This window comes from Hypanus sabinus, chromosome 9, assembly GCF_030144855.1.
Source record: "Hypanus sabinus isolate sHypSab1 chromosome 9, sHypSab1.hap1, whole genome shotgun sequence".
NCBI lineage: Eukaryota > Metazoa > Chordata > Chondrichthyes > Myliobatiformes > Dasyatidae > Hypanus > Hypanus sabinus.
Window position 1 is genome coordinate 136,250,546 of NC_082714.1, and position 21,691 is coordinate 136,272,236.

Here is a 21,691-nt window from a genome sequence, read left to right on the forward strand (position 1 = left end):
TTCCCCTGTCCATTCGTTCCTCCCCACTGACCTCTCTCCTGGAATGTATCCTTGCAAGTGGAAAAAGTGCTACACTTGCCCCTACATCTCCTCCCTGACTGCCGTTCAGTGCCCCAAACAGTCCTTCCAAGTGAAGTGACACTTCACCTGTGAGTCCATTGGGATCACCTACTGTATCCGGTGCTCCTGGTGTGGCCTCCTGTATATCGGTGAGACCGAACATAGATTGGGAGAAAAAGTAGAAAAAACCAGAAAAAGTAGGATTTCCTAGTGGCCACTCATTTTAATTCTTCTTCCCATCCCCATTCTGACATGTCAGTCCACAGCCTCCTCTACTGCTGTGATGAGACCACACTCAGATTGGTGGAACAACATCTTATATTCCGTTTCGGTAGCTTTCAACCTGATACCTTACACATCGATTTCTCAAACTTCCGGTTATGCTACCCTCCCCTTTACCATTCCCTATTTCCAATTCCCTCTCTCACTTTATCTCCTTACCTGCCCATCACCTCCCTCTGCTGCTCCTCCCCATTCCCTTTCTTCCATGGTCTTCTGTTCTCTCCTAACAGACTCCCCTTTCTCCATCTATTTCACCAATCAAGTTCCCAGCTCTTTACTTCACCCCCCCCTCCCAGTTTCACCTATCACCTTGTATTTCTTCCTCTCCTTCCCCCACCCTCCCCACCTTCTTATTTTGACCTCATTTGTTCTCCTCCAGTCCCGATGAAGGGTCTCGGCCTGAAATGTCGACTGTTTATTGTATTCCATAGATGCTGTGTGGACAGCTGAGTTCTTCCAGCATTTTGTGTGAGTTGTTAGGCTTTCTAAACCTCCTCACCTATCTCACCCAGGCTGAGAATCAATGTCAATGGCAAATTTGTTCCATATGCATGTGCATGATTAGTTACTGGGAGGAGAGGAGTGGTCAGATCTGATTTCTGAATGGACATTAAACCCATGAACACTACCTGACTACTTATTTTATTTCTATTTTTGCAGTACTTAATTTAAGTATTATATATATATATATGTACTTACTGTAATTCACATTTTCTTTTCTATTAATATATATTGCATTGTACTTGTGTTGCCTTTATGGTAGTTATTTAGTTTATAATATTTTCGCCTTAGTAATTCATTTGTTAGCATTTTAGTTAAAGTTAGGATTGTTTAAAGTAAATTTGTTGTCTGTGATATATCGCGGCATGCGATGACGTCACACCCGGTTTCGCTGCGTCCTGTGGGAAAATACCGGTTTGGAGAAATGGGAAGGAGGGGGCCACACATGTGCTAGTCTAGCGCAAGAAAGGTTGTCTTTCTACGCACTAGAAACATAGTGAGGCAACGCCGTAAGTCATGAGATAATCGATATGTTGAATTAAAATGTTAACACCAATTCTGTTAAAAGTAATGATGGTTGATAAGGTTTATGTTTTTGTTAGTTAGTTGCGGATAGTTTGTGTTGAAGTGTATTTAAAGCAGTCAATGGCGTAGGTAGATTCTGATTGTATGCTGCACTTTAATGTAATGTAGTAGTTGTAGTTTTACTTTTGCAAGTATTTACGATGTAAATGTAATATCAAGAAGGAAACAAATGCTGTACAAATCTTGTATTGTTTTATCAACAGTTTTCACCATACGTTAATGTGGAAGAGTAAACAGTAAACGGTTAATCTTACTGTGATCCTGTCAGCATTATTTTACACGCTGAGCGAGAACACTACAGTACTGCTGCCACAAAGTTATCAAATTTCATGACATACGCCGGTGATATTAAATCTGATTCTGATGACATTAATATTTTGGGCTGGGATGGTGGAGCAAGGACATTCATGTGATTGTGGTGGAGGAAGGGCAGGAGGGAAGACTGGGAAACAATGTTGGAGGCTGAAGGAGTGATATAGATTGTTGTTATGAACTGAAAGCGTACCTACAACTTGTTTGAAGTGTTGGACTCCATGAGGAGCAACTCAGGATCTTTGCTCAAGTATCGCCACAGCAGTCCTCACTCACAGTGAAAGCTTGCTTCTTCATGGATAAGCTGTGCTGATTATTGGGTATGGACACGAGGCTGAAACCCCTGAAAGTGATGACTAAACGTACGCCACAAACTAAGAGTATTTTGGGCTACTTCTCATATATGTAGGATCTTGAGACAAGTTGATAGACTTACCTGGTAAGTTCCCAAGCAGTAGCTCCCATAAATCTTACATAGATCTTTGCTAACCTACCTCATGAATACTTCCAACCTGAACGGCTACTCGAATTTCCTATCCGAAATTGGCAATGGGCACTTCTGTAGTTTAATTTCAGTCAAAGGCTGATGGTTTTAAATATAAACCTGTACCCTTCACAACTGTTTTAAATTTTGTCAAAGTTTCAATAACATCCAAGGTGGCTCTCATCATTCCCCTTGACATCCCATCACCTCATTTTTAAACTGGGTTTAAACCAGAAACCAGTATAACCATAATTAAATCCATACCAGAAACGCTGCTGAAGAGACAATACCAGTACCCAAAACTGATTCATGCGCATCAATTGTGATTACGTACCAGTGACGGTTAACAGCATATTACTGGAGATGAAACCAAACGCATTTCTGGCAATGCACTCATAGCGGCCCTGTTCGGCTTCTCCAACATCTCGAATAGTTAATGCACCCTCCGTAGTGACTAAAAACTTTCCACTGTCTGTGATTTGTACACCATCCTATTTACAAAGAGTAGGTAAAGTAAAATAGCTTTTGTAAACATAAATATTCAATTATTTCATAACCTATTAACTTCTTATTCTTATATCTGGGAACAGACATTTTAACCAGATCTTTCTCATTTTAATAACTAATATCTAACCCCCTTTTTGTTACTAGTGATGAACCACATTAATCCAGGCTTCTACACTTATTTTAAACTTCAGTTTCCCCATTAGTTCAAGGTGAAAATTGGAAATGCAGTGAAGTTGCAGAGTTATGACAATGCAATTGTAACCATGCGATTATTCAGTTTTATCACCTATCAGAACCCTTAATGAAGATTCAGCTACAAAGCAGGCATTGAGAACTTTTTGCAATTAGTCCTAAATAATGTTGTTCCTTTCACCCTGCATAGTAAAACTGAGGAAAATAGAGCAGGTATTTTCTTAACTTCTGCTGCTTTCATATTTATGAAGCCTATCTCCAGGTGAGGTAGTGGACTTGTGATTTGTTCTCATGTCTTTGAAATTTCCTTCTTGTAATAACTGATTAGAAGAGATGCAACATTATTCCTAAGCAACCTTATCTCGACATGAGGTGAACACATCAAAGATATTCACCTTCCTTGTATATTGACATAATTTAAGAATATTCTTGACCTCATCATCTTGTAGATTCAGTGAATAAAAAGGACATCAGAAGATACAGGGGAATAATGTTTCTAGACTTCTTATTCTCCTGGAAAAATTTGTAGTGCCAGAAACATCGAAAATTCACCTTGTTTAGGAATGAAATAGTGGAGCTTTGTGTAAGTTAAAGGAAGGAAGGAACCTCATTCTAAGAACCTTTAGGAGAATGTTTAATTCCTACCTTGGTCCATGTAATAATCGGGTGAGGCTCCCCCTGTGCAGAGCACTGGATTTCCACATCCTGTCCAGTTTCAGCTGTGGTATCATGTGGTGTGTGAATGAACACAGGTGTCACTGCCCATAAAGAAAGCACAAATCAGAACAAAATATTATATTCCCTCTCCGACATGGCTCCACACAATAGAGGCAAAGGGTGGATTCAATTCCAAGTTACACACACAAAATGCTGGAGGAACTGGGCAGGTCAGACAGTATCTATGGAGAGTAATAAACAGCTGACGTTTCATGCTGAGACTTCATCAGGACTGGAAAGCAAGGGACAAGAAGCCAGAATAAGATGGGGGGAGGAGGGAAAGGAGGAGTACAAGCTGGCAAAGAGTTGGGGAGCCGTGGGGGAACAGTGAGAGTCTCACAGAACTGCTGAAGAGAAGATTTAAACTTCTTCAGTGTAGACATACCCCTCAGAGACTTTACAGTGAAGCAGCAAATCATAAATACATAAGATTTACAATGCTGAAAATCCAGTACAAATACTGTACAAATTTGTTTGTAGAATAATAGAATTAATTCCAATAAAACTTTAACTTTTGCTCAAAATGTTTGTTTTTGATGTGTCTTGTATACTGTTAATCTGCACAACATTTGTCATCAATAGCACAGTCACACTGCAACTGAACTGGCTTGAGAAGATACAGGTCATAAAGGTAAATCCAGCTTGTGTTAGTGGATGACAGCTTATGATACAACAAAAAAAAGACTTCTGACATCTATGAAAACAAAACACGGATCTCACCTATTGACTCAACAGTCAGCTGTACTGGTACATGTCTTGCCCCCACTACACTAATGGCATGACACTCATATTGGCCTTGATCATGGGCAGCTACACCCACAATACGCAGTGTTCCAGTAGACAAAACTGTGTGCCTTCGGTCATTGGGCAACTGACCACCTGAATGAGATGAATAAATAGAAGTGGAAATAGAAGAGTGTGATTATACTGACATGTTAAACTGAAGGCATCATTTTTATCAACTGATGAGTTAGCACACCGAAAGACAAGACATAAACCAGTTAGTCTTTGGTTCAGAGACCATGATATCAATAACTTGATGTCAAGTCATTTGGAGAGATTTGTCAATGATGGATGGTTATACTACAAGAACCGAACAATTATTGGTCTGAATGACTGTGGAGAACAGCAGTGAATTTACTCTGCAAAGCATGTGTGGTACAAGACTTGAAGACCAGCATATCAATTGGCAATGGAATGGCAGGGCTCTAGCATGTGTTCTCAGTCTGTGCAGCAGCAAAATGTGTCTAAACAAAACTGTTCCATCTGATTTATAACACTGACACAGAAAATTATCCAGGTTCATCCAATCCACAAAAACAGGACAAATCCGAACACTGCCTGAACTGTTTATTTTCAGTGATCAGCAAAAGGAACAAAGTGTACTATCTACTGGCACTTCCTAATAATCCACTCTGGGTTTTCTCAAGCCCACTCTGTTTCAGACCTCATCTGAGTCGCCAATGAGCTAAATTGTAAAGCTGAAGGGAGAGTGGAAGCCCGTGATCTTTAAGCAGCATTGTATACATTATGGCACCATTGACACTCTAGTAAAAGCTGAAGTCAATGGGTAGCAAAGGAGAAATACTCCAAAGGCTGGAGTCATACCATGCACAAAGAAAAATAGTTGAGTGACAGAGATCCATCGTCCCACCCTCAGTTCATCACTACAGGAGCTTCTTGAGGCAATGTCCAAAACTCAACAATTCTCAGATGTTTCATCAATGATCTTTCTTGTGTCATTGGTTAGATGTGGAGATATTCTCTGATTATTTAATAATCTTCAATTTTATTCTTAATCCCTCAACAAATGAACCAATTCACGTTTGCAAGAAGCAAGATGTGACAATGTTCAGGCATATATTGACATGTGGCAAGTAACATTCATGTTACCCACACCTATGATTCCAATTCAATGGCATTACCATTCCAAATTTTGCATTATTATTTGACTATTACCTATGACAAGTACTTTAATTGCCGAACTACACAAACACCTTAGCTAAATAACACATCATGACTGGTTATCTTTTGTCAATGACCAATCATCTCCTGATGCCCAAGGTCTTTCTACAAAGCACAAATTGCTCAGATAAGTGTACCAATAATGCTCAGGATAAAGTGACCTACTTGAGTGGCACTGCATCAATCACCTTCATAATTTGTTTCCTTTACCACCTGAACCGAATGGTTGCAGGATGCATCCTCAATGAAATACAGTGCAGTTACCTCACAGGATCCTCTGGCAGCATCTCCCAAATCAGCAAACTCTTCTACCAAAACGAACAAAGTTCAGGGTAAAACCATCACCGCTAAGTTCCCCTTCAGTCGTGCGCCATCCTTACTTGGAAATAAGAATGGTCCTTCATTGCCATAGTCTACTAGAACACCTATGCTGTGATCAACTAAAACTGAGCCGCATGGAAATATAAAAGTATTCACACAGCAAATCTCCAGGAGGATCCAAGATACCCTCATTTTCCGGACACAATGTTTTGTACTTTTTCAATGCCGAGATAACCTTAACTACAGTTTCAATTGCTACAACCACCTACTTAACTTCAACATGTTGAATTTAGTCTGGTGAATTTGCATAATTACATATTTGCAATGGTAGTACATCCCAACCAGCAGAGTCCTTTTATATATTCAATACTGGTGTCTGTTCCAAAAGCCTCAGTACAAACTCCAGATACCCAAAATATCTCTTGTTTGTTACAGTTTTGAAGGATGATTAAAAAGGTTAAATGACAGAGCAGTCCTGTTCTGAATGGTGCATTAAGTGGAAGGGATACGCCTTTAGCAATGTGTTAATAGCAGGGATACTCAACTATTGTCTTCCCTTATGTAGTATCTATGAACAGAATCATAATACCCCACACTCAATAATTAGTTTTACTAGCTACAAAGTATCAATTGGGGGTTAAATAGTGTACAGGTTTTATTTCCTGAAAGTTGGTTCTCATTTTAGTTAATCCAGAATCGTACTATCCATGATTTCATAACTCTAGAATGATTCTTAGCAATGTGACCCAACAGCAGGGTGGAAGAAGCGCAGCAGCTCTGTTTAAGAATGGGGCTCATCACTCTCTTTCTCAAGGGAAGTAAGGGATTGGTATTCTTCGTGGCCATTTTATTAGGTACACCTGTATACCTGCTTGTTAATACAAATATCTAATCAACCAATCATATGGCAGCAACTCAATGCATAAAAGCCTGCAGCTAGCATCAAGTTGTTATTCAGACCAAATGTCAAAATGGGGAAGAAATGTGATCCAAGTGTCTTTGCGGAATGAATGACTGCTAGTGCCAGGTGGGGTTGTTTGTGTATCTCAGAAACCGCTGATCTCATGGGATTTTCATGCACAACTGCTTCTCAAGTTTACAGAGACTGGTGTGGAAAAGCAAAAAAAAATCAAGTGACCAGTAGTTCTGTGGGTGAAAACAGCTTGTTAATGAGAGAGGTCAGAGGAGAATGGCCAGACTGGTTCAAGCTGACAGGAAGGTGACTCAAATAGCAATGTGTTACAATAGTGGTGTGCAGTAGAGCATCGCAGAATGCACAATGTGTTGAACCTTGAAGTGGGTGCGCTACAGTAGCAGAAGACCATACCAGTTCCACTCCTGCAGCTAATAAAGTGGCCACTAAGTGGAAATGACTGCCCTTGTCAATGATACTCAGATGTTGAAAATCATTGAAAAGAGAATATTTTGGGAAGCCAGCTGTCATTACAGTCAGGAATACTGCAAGACAGTGATGGGGATCTGCAGAATATTGGGTTGCTTCCATAGAAAATTAGAACCTAATCTGAGCACAACCTGACCATGACCATTGAAAACCCAACCCCATCCTGAGCACTTAGAAATGTTCTCTATAATCTACTTAATACAATCTGGACCACTGCAATAATAAACGACTCAAATATGCTTTTGGTCTATTTGAAGCCAAATGCAAATCTACCCAAAATACAATTTTCTGAATATTACTTTCTTATTCAAGCAAAGCTTCCCAAACTGGGCAAAGTGCTAAACCAGGAAGATACACCACCCAAAGGTTTCTCCATAAAATATATCCAATTCAATACAAACTTTATACGGAATTGGGCCTTGTGGAACTTGTGTCTGGAAGCCAGGCCCTACTGCAAAGGTCTCCACAATTCAATAAATTGAAAGAAGTTCAGAATTCATCTAAATGTGTCCGGTTAGAACCAATTCATGTTCGCAGAGTTGCAAGGCCCAGACAACAGCCAGTCATGGGATGATATATAGCAAGTAATAAGGAGCACCTTCCAGCAGTTGATGGGACTCAGATATCAGAGATGTCAGCAATATGCCTCTACCATTTTTTTCTTTTCAGGTATGGTTCCTGCTATCAACAAGGACCAGAACACATTGTGCTGTTCCATCACATCAAAGCTCATGTTACTGGTAATAAGACGCAAAGACCCACTTGTTTTAGAAACCAAAGCTCCATAAATCAAAGTATTAAATATAAGAGTTGAAATGTTATGCTGAAGTTACGTAAGACATTGGTGAGACTTAATCTGGAATACTGGATGCAGTTTTGATCACCTACCTACAGGAATTTTTTCCAAAGAGTACAGAGAAAATTTGCAAAGATGTTGCCGAGTCGAGGACCTGAGTTACAGGGAAAGATTAAAAGTTCAGTCTTTGTCCTCTGTAGCATTGGAGAATGAGGAGAGCTTTGACAGGGGTATACAAAATTATGAGGGGTATAGAGAGGGTAAAGGTAAGAGTTTGGGAGAGACTAGAACTGGAGGTCACGTGTTAAGGGTGATAGGTGAAATGTTAAAGGGGAATATGAGGGGAACTTCTTCATTCAGAAGGTTCCAAGAGCTCCCAGGTGAACTGATGAATGCAGATATGATTTCAACATTTAAGCAAAGTTTGAATAAATATATGCACAGGAGGGGTATGGTGGGCAATAGTCCAGGTGAAGCGCAATAAGACCAGTTTGGCATGGACTAGACAGGCCAAAGGGCCTATCCCTGAGCTGCAGATCTCTGTACTCATTATATCCACAACACACAGAGAAAGCTTTCAGCCCAGAGGAAAGCGAGCTTTGTTGAACATACCAGGGTGATTGGTAAGTCTGTGGCCTAAGGTAGAAGGAATCAATTTCAGAAAACCTGGCACATTTATTTTTCAACATAGTCCCCTCCTACATGTACACACTTAGTCCAGCGGTTGTGGAGCATACGGATCCCTTCTTTGTAGAAGTGGTCCACAGCAGGGGTGAGTGATATGTTCATGCCCTACAGTAGTAGGAGATGAGTTATACAGCTCTTGTTACATGCACATGCAGTTCAACTCTTTGAGTCATTATGCAGAAAGTTTGAAGTTAATATCTCCTTATACCTTAGGCCATGAACATATCAATCACCCGCCTGTGGACACTTTCTGGAGGTCCAAGATCCGTATGCTCCACTACCGCTGGACTAAGTGTGTAAATGTTGGAGGGGACTATGTTGAAAAATACATGTGCTCGGTTTTCTAAAATTGACACCTTCTACCTTAGGCCACAAACTTATCAATCACCCCTCGTATTGTGCCCCTTTCTTATCACTACAGTATTCGCCGTTTGGTAACTAATGCTGTTTTTCAAATCATTACAGGGCTCAAAGATGCGACTCTATGTGTTATTGTAACATAGCGATGAGTAATGGCACTCTTGTTATATTACAACAATGCTCAATTCCCAAACAATGCTCTGCTCCATAGGTTATGAAAGCAGCAGCACAACTCCAGGCACATCTTTTTACTTGGAGTCATTTGTCATAAATTCAGTGAATCACTTCACTGTAGTACATACGACTGATTATAAACGCCTGGTATTGCCTGCCTACTTGTTTTATTATCCTGTAAGATATCTCATAGTGTTATTTAATTAGATTAATAAGCTTAATAAAATCAGGTATTGTTAAGCATTTCAGAAACAAGAAATTCAGTAGGGAATTCAGATAAAAAGCCGCTTTGCTCAAAGTCCAATGTGAATACGGAACTCCATAACACAGGATCTGCTTGCAGCAAGTATAGAAGAATTTATGGGAGGCTATACAACAGTGAAGGGAATTAGAGTGTTTGGCTCATTTATCTGGATAATGAAAGGTGGAAGGAGGCTTGAATGGAAATATCAATAGCAAATGACCTGTTTCTGTGCACATATCCAATGCGATCCTACATAGTTACCTCCATCACTTCACTGGTGATCTCCGTGGCAAAAACATGAACAGAGGAGATTTACAGGGTGTTGCAAGGACCGAGTCTAGGACAGAGACTGAGCAGAGTACGTCTTTTTATTGGAACATAGGAGAATGATGACTGTTCTCATAGAGATGTTTATAGAGGGGCAATGTGCACAGTCCTTTCCCCAGGGTTGGGGAATCAAGAATTAGAGGGCATAAGTTTAAGTTAAGAGAGGAAAGATTTAATAGGAACCATTAGAGTAACTTTCTCCACCCAGAGCATGCTCTGTAAATAGAATGAGTTGCCAGAGAGGTGGTTGAAGTAGGTACATTAGCAACATCTAAAATGTACTTGGACTGGTTCATAGATAGGAAAGGTTTATAGGAATATGGGCCAAAAGCAGACAAATGGAACTAGTTTAAATGGAAATCTTGGTCAGCATGGAGTCTTGGCTGTTTGACTGTATGTTAAGAATACAAATTGTATTGAAAGGACAGGCAGGTGGGTGGGGAGGGGGTAGAAATGAAATTAAATCCTTCAGAAGAGGTGACATAGAAGATGTAGAATCCTTGTGGGTAGAGTTAAAAAACTGCAAGGGTAAAAAGACCCCGATGAGAGTTTTATAGGGGACTCTGAATAGTAGCCAAAATGTAGGGTGTAATTTACAATGGGAGACAGAAAAGTTATGTAAAAAGGGCAATGTTATGGTTGTCATGGGGATTTCAGTATGCAGGTAGATTGGAAAAAACAGGTTGGTGCTGGATCCCAAGAGTATACATTTGAAAAATACCTATGAGGTGGCATATGAAGCAGCTTATGGTTGATCACACTAGGAGAAGGCAATTCTAGATTGGATGTTGTGTAACAAACCAGATTTAATCAGTGAGTTTAAGGTAAAGAAACCCTTAGGAGACAGTGATCATAATATGTTAGAATTCACCCTACAGTTTGAGAGGGAAAAACTAATTAAATGGGAGCAGTTTGGAATGTGCAGGATTAATTCAACCTTAAGAAAAAGTATGCTAAAGGGAAAATGAGGCAACTATGGCTAACAAGGGAAATCATAGACAGCATAAAAGAAAAAAGGGTATATAATAAAGCAAAAATTAGTGGTAAACTATAGGATTAGGAAGCTTTTAAAAACAAACAGAAGACAACTAAAAAAGCAGCAAGGAGAGAACAGATGAAATATGAAGGTAAGCTATCCAATAATATAAAAGAGGATAGCAAAAGTTTTTTCAGATATGCAATGAGTAAAAGAGAGGTGAGAGTGGATAATGCAGTGTTGGAAATGACAATGGAGAGGTAGTAATGGGGAACAGAGAAATGGAGGATCAACTCACTAAGGGTTTTGCATTAGTCTTCAATGGGATGACACCATTGGACACTTTAAACACCATTCATTCATTCATTGGCTTCACAATTTTGAAAGCAACAGAAGAAAAGAAGTGAGTGTAGCCACTATTACTAAAGGGAAGATGCTTGGGAAGCTGAAAAGTCAGAAGGTGGAGAAGTTACCAAGATCAGATGGACTACAATCCAGCATTCTAAAAGAAGTAGCTGAAGAGACTGTGGAGGCATTAGTAGTGATCTTTCAAGAATCACTAGACTCCGGAATGGTTTTGGAGGACAGGAATATTGTAAATGTTACTCCACTCAGTAAGAAAGGAGAAAGAAGGGACCTCACTGAATCATTTTGAAGATTGAAAGGCCTATATAGAATGGATGTGGAGAGAATGTTTCCTATAGTATTGATGACTAGGGCCAGAGGGCACAGCCTAAGTGTACAAGAATGTCCCTTTATAATTGAGATGAGGAGGAATTTCTTTAGCCCAGAGGATGGGGAATCTGTGGAATTTATTGTGAGAGACATCTCTGGAGGCCAGGTCATTAGGTATATTTAGATGTTCTTGATTAGTAATGGTGTCAAAGGTACAACAAAAAGGCAAGAGAGTGAGGTTGAGAGGGATAATCAGCGATGATGGAATGGTAGAGCAGACTCAATGGGCTGAAAGGCCTAATTCTGCTCCTATGTCTTATGGTCTTTTGGACTCTATCCTTTTTACTAATGATGGGCACTCACCTCAGTGGATTTTTTCTGGTTTTCATCCCATGTGATACTAACAAGTTGGCTGAGCTGCCAATCATCTTATGAAATTCTCAGATGGTATTTCAGGAGTAACAAATGCCTTAGTTTAAACGTATCTTATTTTTAAAAATGAGTTGCAAGTAAAGATTAGATCGTACCACTGTGATTGGCAGAAGCTCACATATTATAAGCATATAAAAATGTATTTAGGTATCTCTTATAGTCTGAAATAAGCATGTGAATGAATTATAATCCACATAAAAACAGTTGTCAAGTACTTTACAATGCAATAATTATGAGTTAGACATAATTAACAATCACTAGTGCCTCCTGCAACAAAATATTAGCTTGTCCATGTATTTTATAATGGGTCCAATTTCACGCCAGTACAAGTACTATCACTTGCTTCCATATCTAAGGAACATGGAGTCACTGACAACAGCTGGAATTCTGCTTTAAATCATGAATCAAAGAGCTCTCAAAGTGACTGCAAATTTCATGTTAGTTTCATCGTCATTACTATCTCAAAGCTTGATGCATATCATTGTACACAAACAAAATCTGCTGGTAACCTGCTTTAGTCCAGGCAGTCACCGGAGCTGGGGTCCCCTCTGCAAGGCAGAGGAAATCCACTGTAGTTCCTTCCACTACCACCTGGTCTTTGGGAACCAATAAAAATTTAGGACCATCTGGAGAAACAAAAAAACAAAACAAAGTATAGTTAAACATTATTGAATGCATGCATTCCCTCTAATTTTCTTTACAGCTGCATGGACCAAACATTGCTCTGAGCAGAAAATTTTTACGTGGCCTGAAAACTGCGCAGCACTTTATAATAACATTATATAAAATAAAATTCCAGATGCATGGCAACAAAGGCTATGTGCACAACAGCATTTCAGTTGCTGTATGATTGCACACCTGCACAGTTTAGCGGGAACAATGTAGGCAAGACAGAGGAACAGTGAGTTTCTTCTGAAGTTTTGTGTTGGCTGACTATCCAGTTGTACCTAATGAAAATTACTAAATGCTACCTGAGTTGAAATCAGAATAATACACCCTAATCATATGTCATAAGATTTAATGCCTGAAAGCTTTAAGCTGAAATCACACTGGGTTGAAGTGTAAAGGCACCTTCTTGGAATTTTAGGTTAAATAAAGTGACATAATGCACATGGCAAAGTATCTGTAATACCATATGATAGATGGATTTCCTTTTCACTAGTTCAAAAGTATCATTTCCGTAAATTGACAAACTAGCATGTCTAGAATGAATTTCCATTATATAGGTTTAAAGGCTGCAGTTCAGTGTCATTGACTGAGCTTGGTTCCTGGACAGATTACAGCAAGAGAAACAATTCTGTCACTGCAGCCATGATGAATCAATTTATGCAGAATTGAAGTTTCTTCGATCCAACACGAGTGAATCTACAGATGCTGGAAATAAATAAAAACACAAAATGTGGGCAGAACTCAGCAGGCCAGACAGCATCTATGGGAGGAGGTAGTGACGACGTTTCAGGCCGAAACCCTTCATCAGGAGTGAAGTAACATGGGATGGTCAAGGGGGGGATAAGAAGTGGGGGGGAGGGATGAAGTAGAGAGCTGGGAAGTGATAGGCTGGAGGGAATTGGGCTAGGGGGAAGGTGGAAAATTATGGGAAATAAAAGAGAAAGAAAGGTAGGGCTGGGGGGAGATTATAGTGAGGGGGGAAAAAGAGAGAGAAAGAGAACCAGACTAAAATAATAGATAGGGATAGGGTAAGGGGGGGCAGGGGTATCAACGGAGGTCTGTGAGTTGAATGTTCATGCCGGCAGGTAGGAGGCTACCTAGGCGGGAGATAAGGTATTGCTCCATCTACCTGCATGTGGCCTCATCTTGACAGTAGAAGAGGCCAAGGACAGACATGTTGGAGTGGGAGTGGTCTGTGGGATTGAAGTGTGTGGCCACAGGGAGATCCCGCCACTGCTGGAGGATTGAGCGCTGGTGTTCGGCGAAACGGTCTCCCAGTCCATCTGCCTTAACTTTTGGGTTGGGGGTGTGGTTGAGTAATTCTGACTTTAGCTTTCAACCATTTTCATCTTCTTTAGGAACACAAGTAACAACACTTCAATTGAGAAACCCAACAATCACATTTCAAAGGTAAAACAAGTCCGTAGTAAAAGTCCATAGTAAAACAAGTCACTTTCCAATGGCACAAAAATTTTAGGTCAACTAAATGTACGCAAAAGAGGGAAAGCACAAAATACTTATTATTCTTTTAAACAAAAGTTTAGAATTTTCTGACCTGTCAAAATTGAACAACAATCCAGTAGATAATTTGTAAGAAGGGAAAAATCGGAATCAGAATCAGGTTTATTATCACCAACATGCGACATGAAATTTGTTATTTTAGTAGCAGCAGTTCAATGCAATACATAATATAGAAGAAAAAAATAATAAATAAATAAGAAAATCATATTCTGTATACTTTATACTATACATGCATATCAAATAGATTAAAATAGTGCAAAAAACAGAAATACTACATAATGAATAAAAGGGAGGTAGTGTCCGAGGGTTCAATGTCCATTTGGGAATTGGATGGCAGAGGGGAAGAAGCTGTTGCTGAATCGCTGAGTGTGTGCCTTCAGGCTTCTGTATCTCCTACCTGATGGTAACAGTGAGAAAAGGGCATGACCTGGGTGCTGGAGGTGCTTAATCATGGACGCTGCCTTTCTGAGACACCACTCCTTAAAGATGTCCTTGGTACTTTGTAGGTTAGTACCCAAGATGGAGCTGACTAAATTTACAACCCTTTGCAGCTTCTTTTGGTCCTGTGCAGTAGACCCTCCATACCAGACAGTGATACAGCCTGTCAGAATGATTCTCCACAGTACATCTATAAAAGTTTTTGAGTGTATTTGTTGACATACCAAATCTCTTCAATCTCCTAATAAAGTAGAGCCACCATCTTGCCTTCTTTATAATTGCATCAATATGTTGGGACCAGGTTAGATCCTCAGATACCTTGACACCCAGGAACTTGAAGCTGCTCACTCTCTCCACTTCTGATCCCTCTTGGAGGATTGGTACGTGTTCCTTCGTCTTACCCTTCCTGAAGTCCACAATCAGCTCTTTCGTCCTACTAATGCTGAGTGCCAGGTTCTTGCTGCAGTACCACTCCGCTAGTTGACATATCTCACTCCTGTACACCCTCTCGTCATCACCTGAGATTCTACCAACAATGGTTGTATTGTCAGCAAATTTATAGATGGTATTTGAGGTATGTCAGCTACACAGTCTTGTGTATATAGAGAGTAGAGCAGTGGGTTAAAAACACACCCCTGAGGTGCACCAGTTTGATTGTCAGCGAGGAGGATATGTTATCACCAATCCGCACAGATTGTGGTCTTCTAGTTAGGAAGTCAAGGATCCAGTTGTAGAGGGAGGTACAGAGCGACAGGTTCTGCAACACACAATCAGGACTGTGGGAATGACAGCATTGAATGCTGAGGTATAGTCGATGAACAGCATCCTGACATAGGTGACTGTGTTGTCCAGGTGGTCTAAAGCCGCGTGAAAAGCCATTGAGATTGCATCTGCTGTGGACTTATTGTGGTGATAGAAAAACTGCATCGGGTCCAGGTCCTTGCTGAGGCAGGAGTTCAGTCTAGTCATGACCAATCACTCAAAGCATTTCATCACTGTCAATGTGAGTGCTACCGGGCAATAGTCATTAAGGCAGCTCACGTTATTCTTCTTTAACACTGGTATAATTGTTGTCTTTTGAAGCAAGTGGGAACTTACACCCCTAGCAGTGAGAGGTTGAAAATGTCCTTGAATATTCCCACCAGTTGGTTGGCACAGGTCTTCAGAGCCTTACCAGGTACTCCATCGGGACCTTCTGCTTGCAAGGGTTCATCCTCTTTAACGACAGCCTAACATCAGCCTCTGAGACAGAGATCACAGGGTCATCAGGTGCAGCAGGGATCGTCACAGCTGTAGTTATATTCTCCCTTTCAAAGTGGGCATAGAAGGCGTTGAGTTCATCTGGTAGTGAATCATTGCTGCCATTCACACAATTGGGTTTCGCTTTGTAGTAATGTCTTGCAAGCACTGCAAGAGTTGTAGTGCATCTGATGTCACCTCAAACCTCATTTGAAATTGTCTCTTCACCCTTGAAATAGCCGTCCGCAGATCATACCTGGTTTCTGGTACAGGTCTGGGTCGTCAGTCTTGATTGCCACAGATCTAGCCTTCAACAGATGATGTACCTCCTGGTTCATCCACGGCTTTTGGTTTGGGAATGTGCAGTAAGTCTTCGTGGGCACACACTCATCCACACAGGTTTTAATGAAGTTGGTAACAACTGCAGCATACTCATCCAGATTCGAAGATCAATCACTGAATACAGTCCAATCCACCAATTCAAACAGTCCTGTAGGTGCTCCCATGCTCCCCTTGTCCATATCTTCTTGGTCCTCACTAGTGATGCTGTAGCCTTCAGTCTCTGCCTAAACTCAGGAAGTAGAAGTACAGCAAGGTAATCAGACTTCCCGAAGTGAGGGTGTGGAGTAGCACGGTAGGCATTCTTGATGGTGGTGTAGCAATGGTCCAGTGTGTTGTTTCCTCTGGTATTGCAAGTGACCCGTTGCTGGGAATTGCTTAGTGGTTTTTTCAGACCGGCCTGGTTAAAATCGCCCAAAATAATGGTGAAGGCTTTAGGGTACGTTGTTTCATGCATGTTGATCCCATTGCTCATATCATCCAAAGCCTGATTAACATTGACCGAGGTGGGATGTATACTGCTACTAAAGTAACCTTGGAGAACTCCCATGGTCAGTAAAAAGGACAACACTTAACTGCCAGATATTCCAGGTCTGGTGAGCAGGAATGGGACAGCACTGATATATTTGTGCACCAAGCAGAGTTGATCATGAGGCATACTCCTCCACCTCTGCTTTTGAGAGACTCCATAGATCTATCCTGATGGTGTATAGTAAACCTGTCGATCTGAATCGCTGCATCCGGTACAGAAGGAGTTAACCAGGATTCCGTGAAACAAAGGACACACACGGTCCTAACGTCCCCCTTATTCAGAACCCTAGCTCTGAGATAATCGATTTTATTCACCAGAGACTGCATGCTTGCCAACAAGATAATCGGTATCGGGAGTATAAAACCCCATTTCCTTAAACACACTTGTAAACCCGATCAACAGCTTCTTCCGTGTGCGCTTCCAACCACAGTCAGAACTGTTTCCATCAGTTTTAAGCAGTGATAGTTCATTTAAATGCATTAAGACATCTTTGTTGTCTGTACTGACCTTGGAAGCACTTGTGATTTCAGCTGTATCAGGCTGAAACAGAATATTTAATCGTATCCATTGAGAGTACTGCTGAAACTTGAGTTGCCCCTAGGCCCCCCAGAAGTATAAAAAAAGAACCAATGTTGGAAAAAGCACAAAGATTGACTTTTAATATTAATATTGTGGTGAAATTTTCACCTCTTCTAGCTGGAGCTTCCTTTTACCATCCAGAAACACAGCCAAAACTAACTGATCTGTCCTTCTACACACACTGTTTTCACTACAATCATACCTGTAATGTAACTAAAAGAAATCCCAGTAGTGTCTTTTTAGGCCAATATGTTTGTTCAATATCCAGACACTTAAAGTTGCTTGAGCAGTTTCGAAGGATGTCATCACTACAGAAAGAGCCTGGATTGTTCTGCAGGTCATTGAAATATTTATAGCCATCACTAATATCATGCTGAGCCTTAAATGCTTCTGCCCAATCTAAAGGCAATAAACATTACAGGGTCAGATCCTGTGGTCACTTTAACAGAATGTGATAGACAGTTCCTCAGTTAATATTCCATACTATAGCTGGGAATATTTCCAATCACTGCTCAAATAACCATACGCCAAAGCATTATCGCTTGATTCTAAGAAATATCTTCCCTCACTTTTCAATATAAAAATTTAATTTAATCTCTGTCCATTTTTTATATCTATAAAGGCATTAAACACTCTATTTCATCTCTATTAATTTCATATCTGTTCAGCTATAGATCATCAAAGCGAACTTTTGGATTTCCAGACAGGAATTTTCCATCTCCTCTTTCTCATGTCTCCCGAGTAAATATAGATGTGGGAACATCCAAAACAGGTTTTGATCATTTTCCACCTACTGGATGAAGATGATCACAACATATTGCTGCAGACCATTTCGAACGTTGGTCCTTCACAAAACGTGAGCCAGAGATGAACTCATAGCAAGGGATATGACATATAAATCTAGAAAGGTCAATGTTGCTTTTAGTGGAATCACATCCGTGGTGTTGCATTTATTTCTCTTGGTCGCTTTTCAGAATTGACATGTGTGGTGAACTATGTGTCTGTCTGGACACGCCCCCTGCTGACTGCTCCTGTGGCTCCTCCCACAAGCCCCTGTATAAAGGCGATCTGAGGCCTGACGCTCGGCCTCAGTCTCCAGGACATAGTATGATGGACACTCACTCCTGGTTCCTTCTTCCAGTCAATAAAAGCCGATATCTCGCCTTACGTCTCAGTGTGAGTTATTGATGGTGCATCAACATGCAGCCATTGACAGTACAACAGAGTAGGGTGTTGGGGTCATGTCCTGGAAGCTAAGGAAATTATATACATGGTGTGTCTGAAGGTTGCTGAAAAATACTTTTGAGATGGGTTACATTCAAAGTGTTTTAAATTATGAAAAGCTTGGACAATAAGTACCATGCAAGTTTGTGTACAAAAGGTACAATTGAAGTACAAAAACTGAAAAATTAGTAGATGCCTTTAAAGGCAGTGAGATAGTCAGCTTGGAGCAGTTGAACAGGTCTTGCCTGACAAAGGACTTCCTTTTCCTTGCAGAGTGAGCTGAAGTCAGCTTAAGTTTTGAAATCATGGATGACATACAAGTCACAGAAGATTGAATTTGGGTGAAGAGGTATTGGTTAAAATAATTATTTGTGAGTGCAATTGGTGGTGGCAGAATGCATTTTAGTGATCCAAGGAGGTGAGGCAAAGCTAGTCTCACAGATTGTGAATGGAGTCATGAGCCTGAGTGTGCAGACCAAGTGTGTTACTCTCTATTGAGCAGGATCAGGGCCTGTTGATCTGAGGGAGAGTCAGGTAAGTATCACTCTTAAAGTAAATCTACCTGACTAGTTCCCAAGCCAGAAAAGCACTGGCTCAGCCAAGCCCCTAGTAATTCTTGGCTCACAGGCAGTGTGAAAGAAACTTTCAGCAATAGTATCCCACATGATACTGTAGGATTTTCTGAATAAAATGTGCAAGAGTTGTTTTATGTGCTTAATAAAAGCAGCCTTTTACTTCCATTATTAACAAAACCCCCAAAACAGTTGCCATACACTGAATTCACACTCAGTGGCTGTGTTTGTGAATTATGTAGAACAGTTTCTATTCTGACCAATATGTCTCATCTGTCACCCATTACCTTACCCTACAATACAGTCAAACACCACTGAAAAATCCTGAAATGCAATCCAGTTATACACTGCACATCACTGGATCTCATTACACAAACTTAGGGTCCTCTGTGCATCAGTACTTCAGACAGAAGGGACCTGCAAAAAAAAAAATCACACAACATGCCACACAAATCCAGTCCCAGATTTCCACTGCCACTTGCTTTTTTGTGACTCAAAAACAGAACTCAGCAGCCTAATTTCTCAGGAAAGGAACTTGCGTGTTTTTGCTGGAAACTGAGGCTATCAGGAATGCACCAGAGGAATAGAACCTGAATAGGAGGACTGGGCAGACCATCTCTGTTCCAAAGATAGTAATATGGTCACTAAGGAACCGGAATTTCCAATCTCCAAAGACACATTGGTCAGTAGGTTAATTGGTTATTGTAAATTTTCCAGTGATTCGGCAGGATTAAATCGGGGGTTGTTGTATGGTGTGGTTCAAAGTGATGGAAGGGCCTAGTCCACGATGTAACCCAATAAATAAATAACCATGGAGAACATTCCAACTGGCTGCATAACTGTCTGGTATGGGGTGGGGGCTACTGCACAAGATCGAAACAAGCTGCAAAAAGTTACAAGCTTAGTCAGTTCCATCATGGGCACCAGCCTCCACAGTATCCAGGGCATCTTCAAGGAGTGATGCCTCAAAAAGGTGGCAATCATCATTAAGGACCCTCTTCACCCAGGACACGCCTTGTTTTCAATACTACCGTCAGGAAGAAGGTACACAAGCCTGAAGGCACAAACTCAATGATTCAGAAACAGCTTCTTCCCCACTGCCATCTGATTTCTGAATGGACATTGAACCCATGAATGCTACCTCACTACTTTTTTATTTCTATTTTTGCACTACTTACTTAAAATAAAAAATAAAATATACTTATTTTTATTGCAGTTCACAGATGTTTTTCTCTATTTCTAGGTATTGCATTGTACTGCTGCCGCAAAGTCAACAAATTTCATGACATATGCCGGTGACATTAAACTTGATTTGGATTCTGATTCATTGCAATTTCCTTACACAGTAGGAAATGAGTCACTGAAAAGCAATGCACATTATCGCTGTACTGTACAGATCTGGTTTATTAGTACAAAGGCTTGATCAATCACCTCTTGTTACTGCAAAGGTTCAAACAGGCAAAAATCTGCAATTTCTGCAGATTGAAGTAATAAACACAGGTGTGTGATGTAACCCCTCTCTGATGCCACATGTCAAAGCAATGAGTATACTTGCTGGCACTTTTAGTTCTCATTCCTCACAATTTAGTTTTGGTAAATTTTCAGTGAAAGTGCTGGATCATTAGTGGGGCCACTTGGCAGGCATCAGCATCTAGCACTCCAAGGTCAGCGGGAAAGGTGCATGCACAGGATCCAGCAATAAAAACACGACCAGATGTTACTTTCTCCCGCTGTGGCAAGCCACAGATGCTAACTTACAAACACTGTCTGGTATAGCTCATGGAAATACCTGGCAAGGGATATTCTACCAAGGATATCTGCACCTTCAGCTGATAAAGCAGCTTGTAAGAAAGATACTGGTGTGGTCCAATCAAGCACACCTACTTTCAATATGTTAATTATGTCTTTCTACTTTGTCTCAACCTAGAAACACCATAAGATAAAATTCCCAAGAACATAAATAGGCCAGTTAGCATCTTGAGGGTGTTCTGCCATTTAGTAAGGGCAGCAGGGTAATGCAGTGGTTAACATCCTGTCCTACAGTGCTAGCTGTAAGACTGGGGTTGATTCCTCCACAGTCTGTAAGGAGTTTGTACTTTCTCCTGTGACCACGTAGGTTTCCTCTGGGTACTCTGATTTACTCCCTCATTCCAAAGTCATACAGCTTAACGTTAGTAATTTGTGGACATGCTATGTTGTGCTGGAAGCGTGGTAACAAATTCAGGCTGATTTGCTTTGATGCAACTAACACATTTCACTGCATGCTTTGATGTACACGTGACAAATAAAGCTGGTCTTTATGTTTAATAAGATCATAGCCTATCCAATCCAGGTCTTAATAGCATCTTCTTGTTCTCTTCCCATATCCCCTGACTCCCTTGTAGTTTAGACGACTGTCCATCTCTGCCTTGAACAAATCTAATGACTCAGCTGCCACAGCTTTTTGGGGGCCAAAATTCTAAAGAAGCTCAACTTAGAGAAGAAATTAATCTTAAATCTCCATTTTTAAATAGGCCAAATGTGAGTAAATAAATTAATGGATTTTCATGAGGATTACTTGACAGTATGTGATTTTAAAT

At 40.6% G+C, this 21,691-nt stretch overlaps 1 protein-coding gene across 5 annotated transcripts in view; it reads right to left on the minus strand.

Annotated features, from left to right (window-relative positions):
• Nucleotides 1-21,691, minus strand: part of LOC132399839 (peroxidasin homolog) — a 234,550-nt gene that overhangs the window by 42,327 nt on the left and 170,532 nt on the right. For all 5 annotated transcript variants that reach the window (XM_059980655.1, XM_059980654.1, XM_059980656.1 and 2 more), the window contains exons 11-14: nucleotides 12,509-12,625; nucleotides 4,361-4,519; nucleotides 3,569-3,681; nucleotides 2,559-2,715 (exon numbers count right to left, since the gene is read on the minus strand). In XM_059980655.1, coding sequence (XP_059836638.1) covers nucleotides 2,559-2,715; nucleotides 3,569-3,681; nucleotides 4,361-4,519; nucleotides 12,509-12,625 — 546 coding nt within the window. The remainder of the gene's footprint in view (nucleotides 1-2,558; nucleotides 2,716-3,568; nucleotides 3,682-4,360; nucleotides 4,520-12,508; nucleotides 12,626-21,691) is intronic.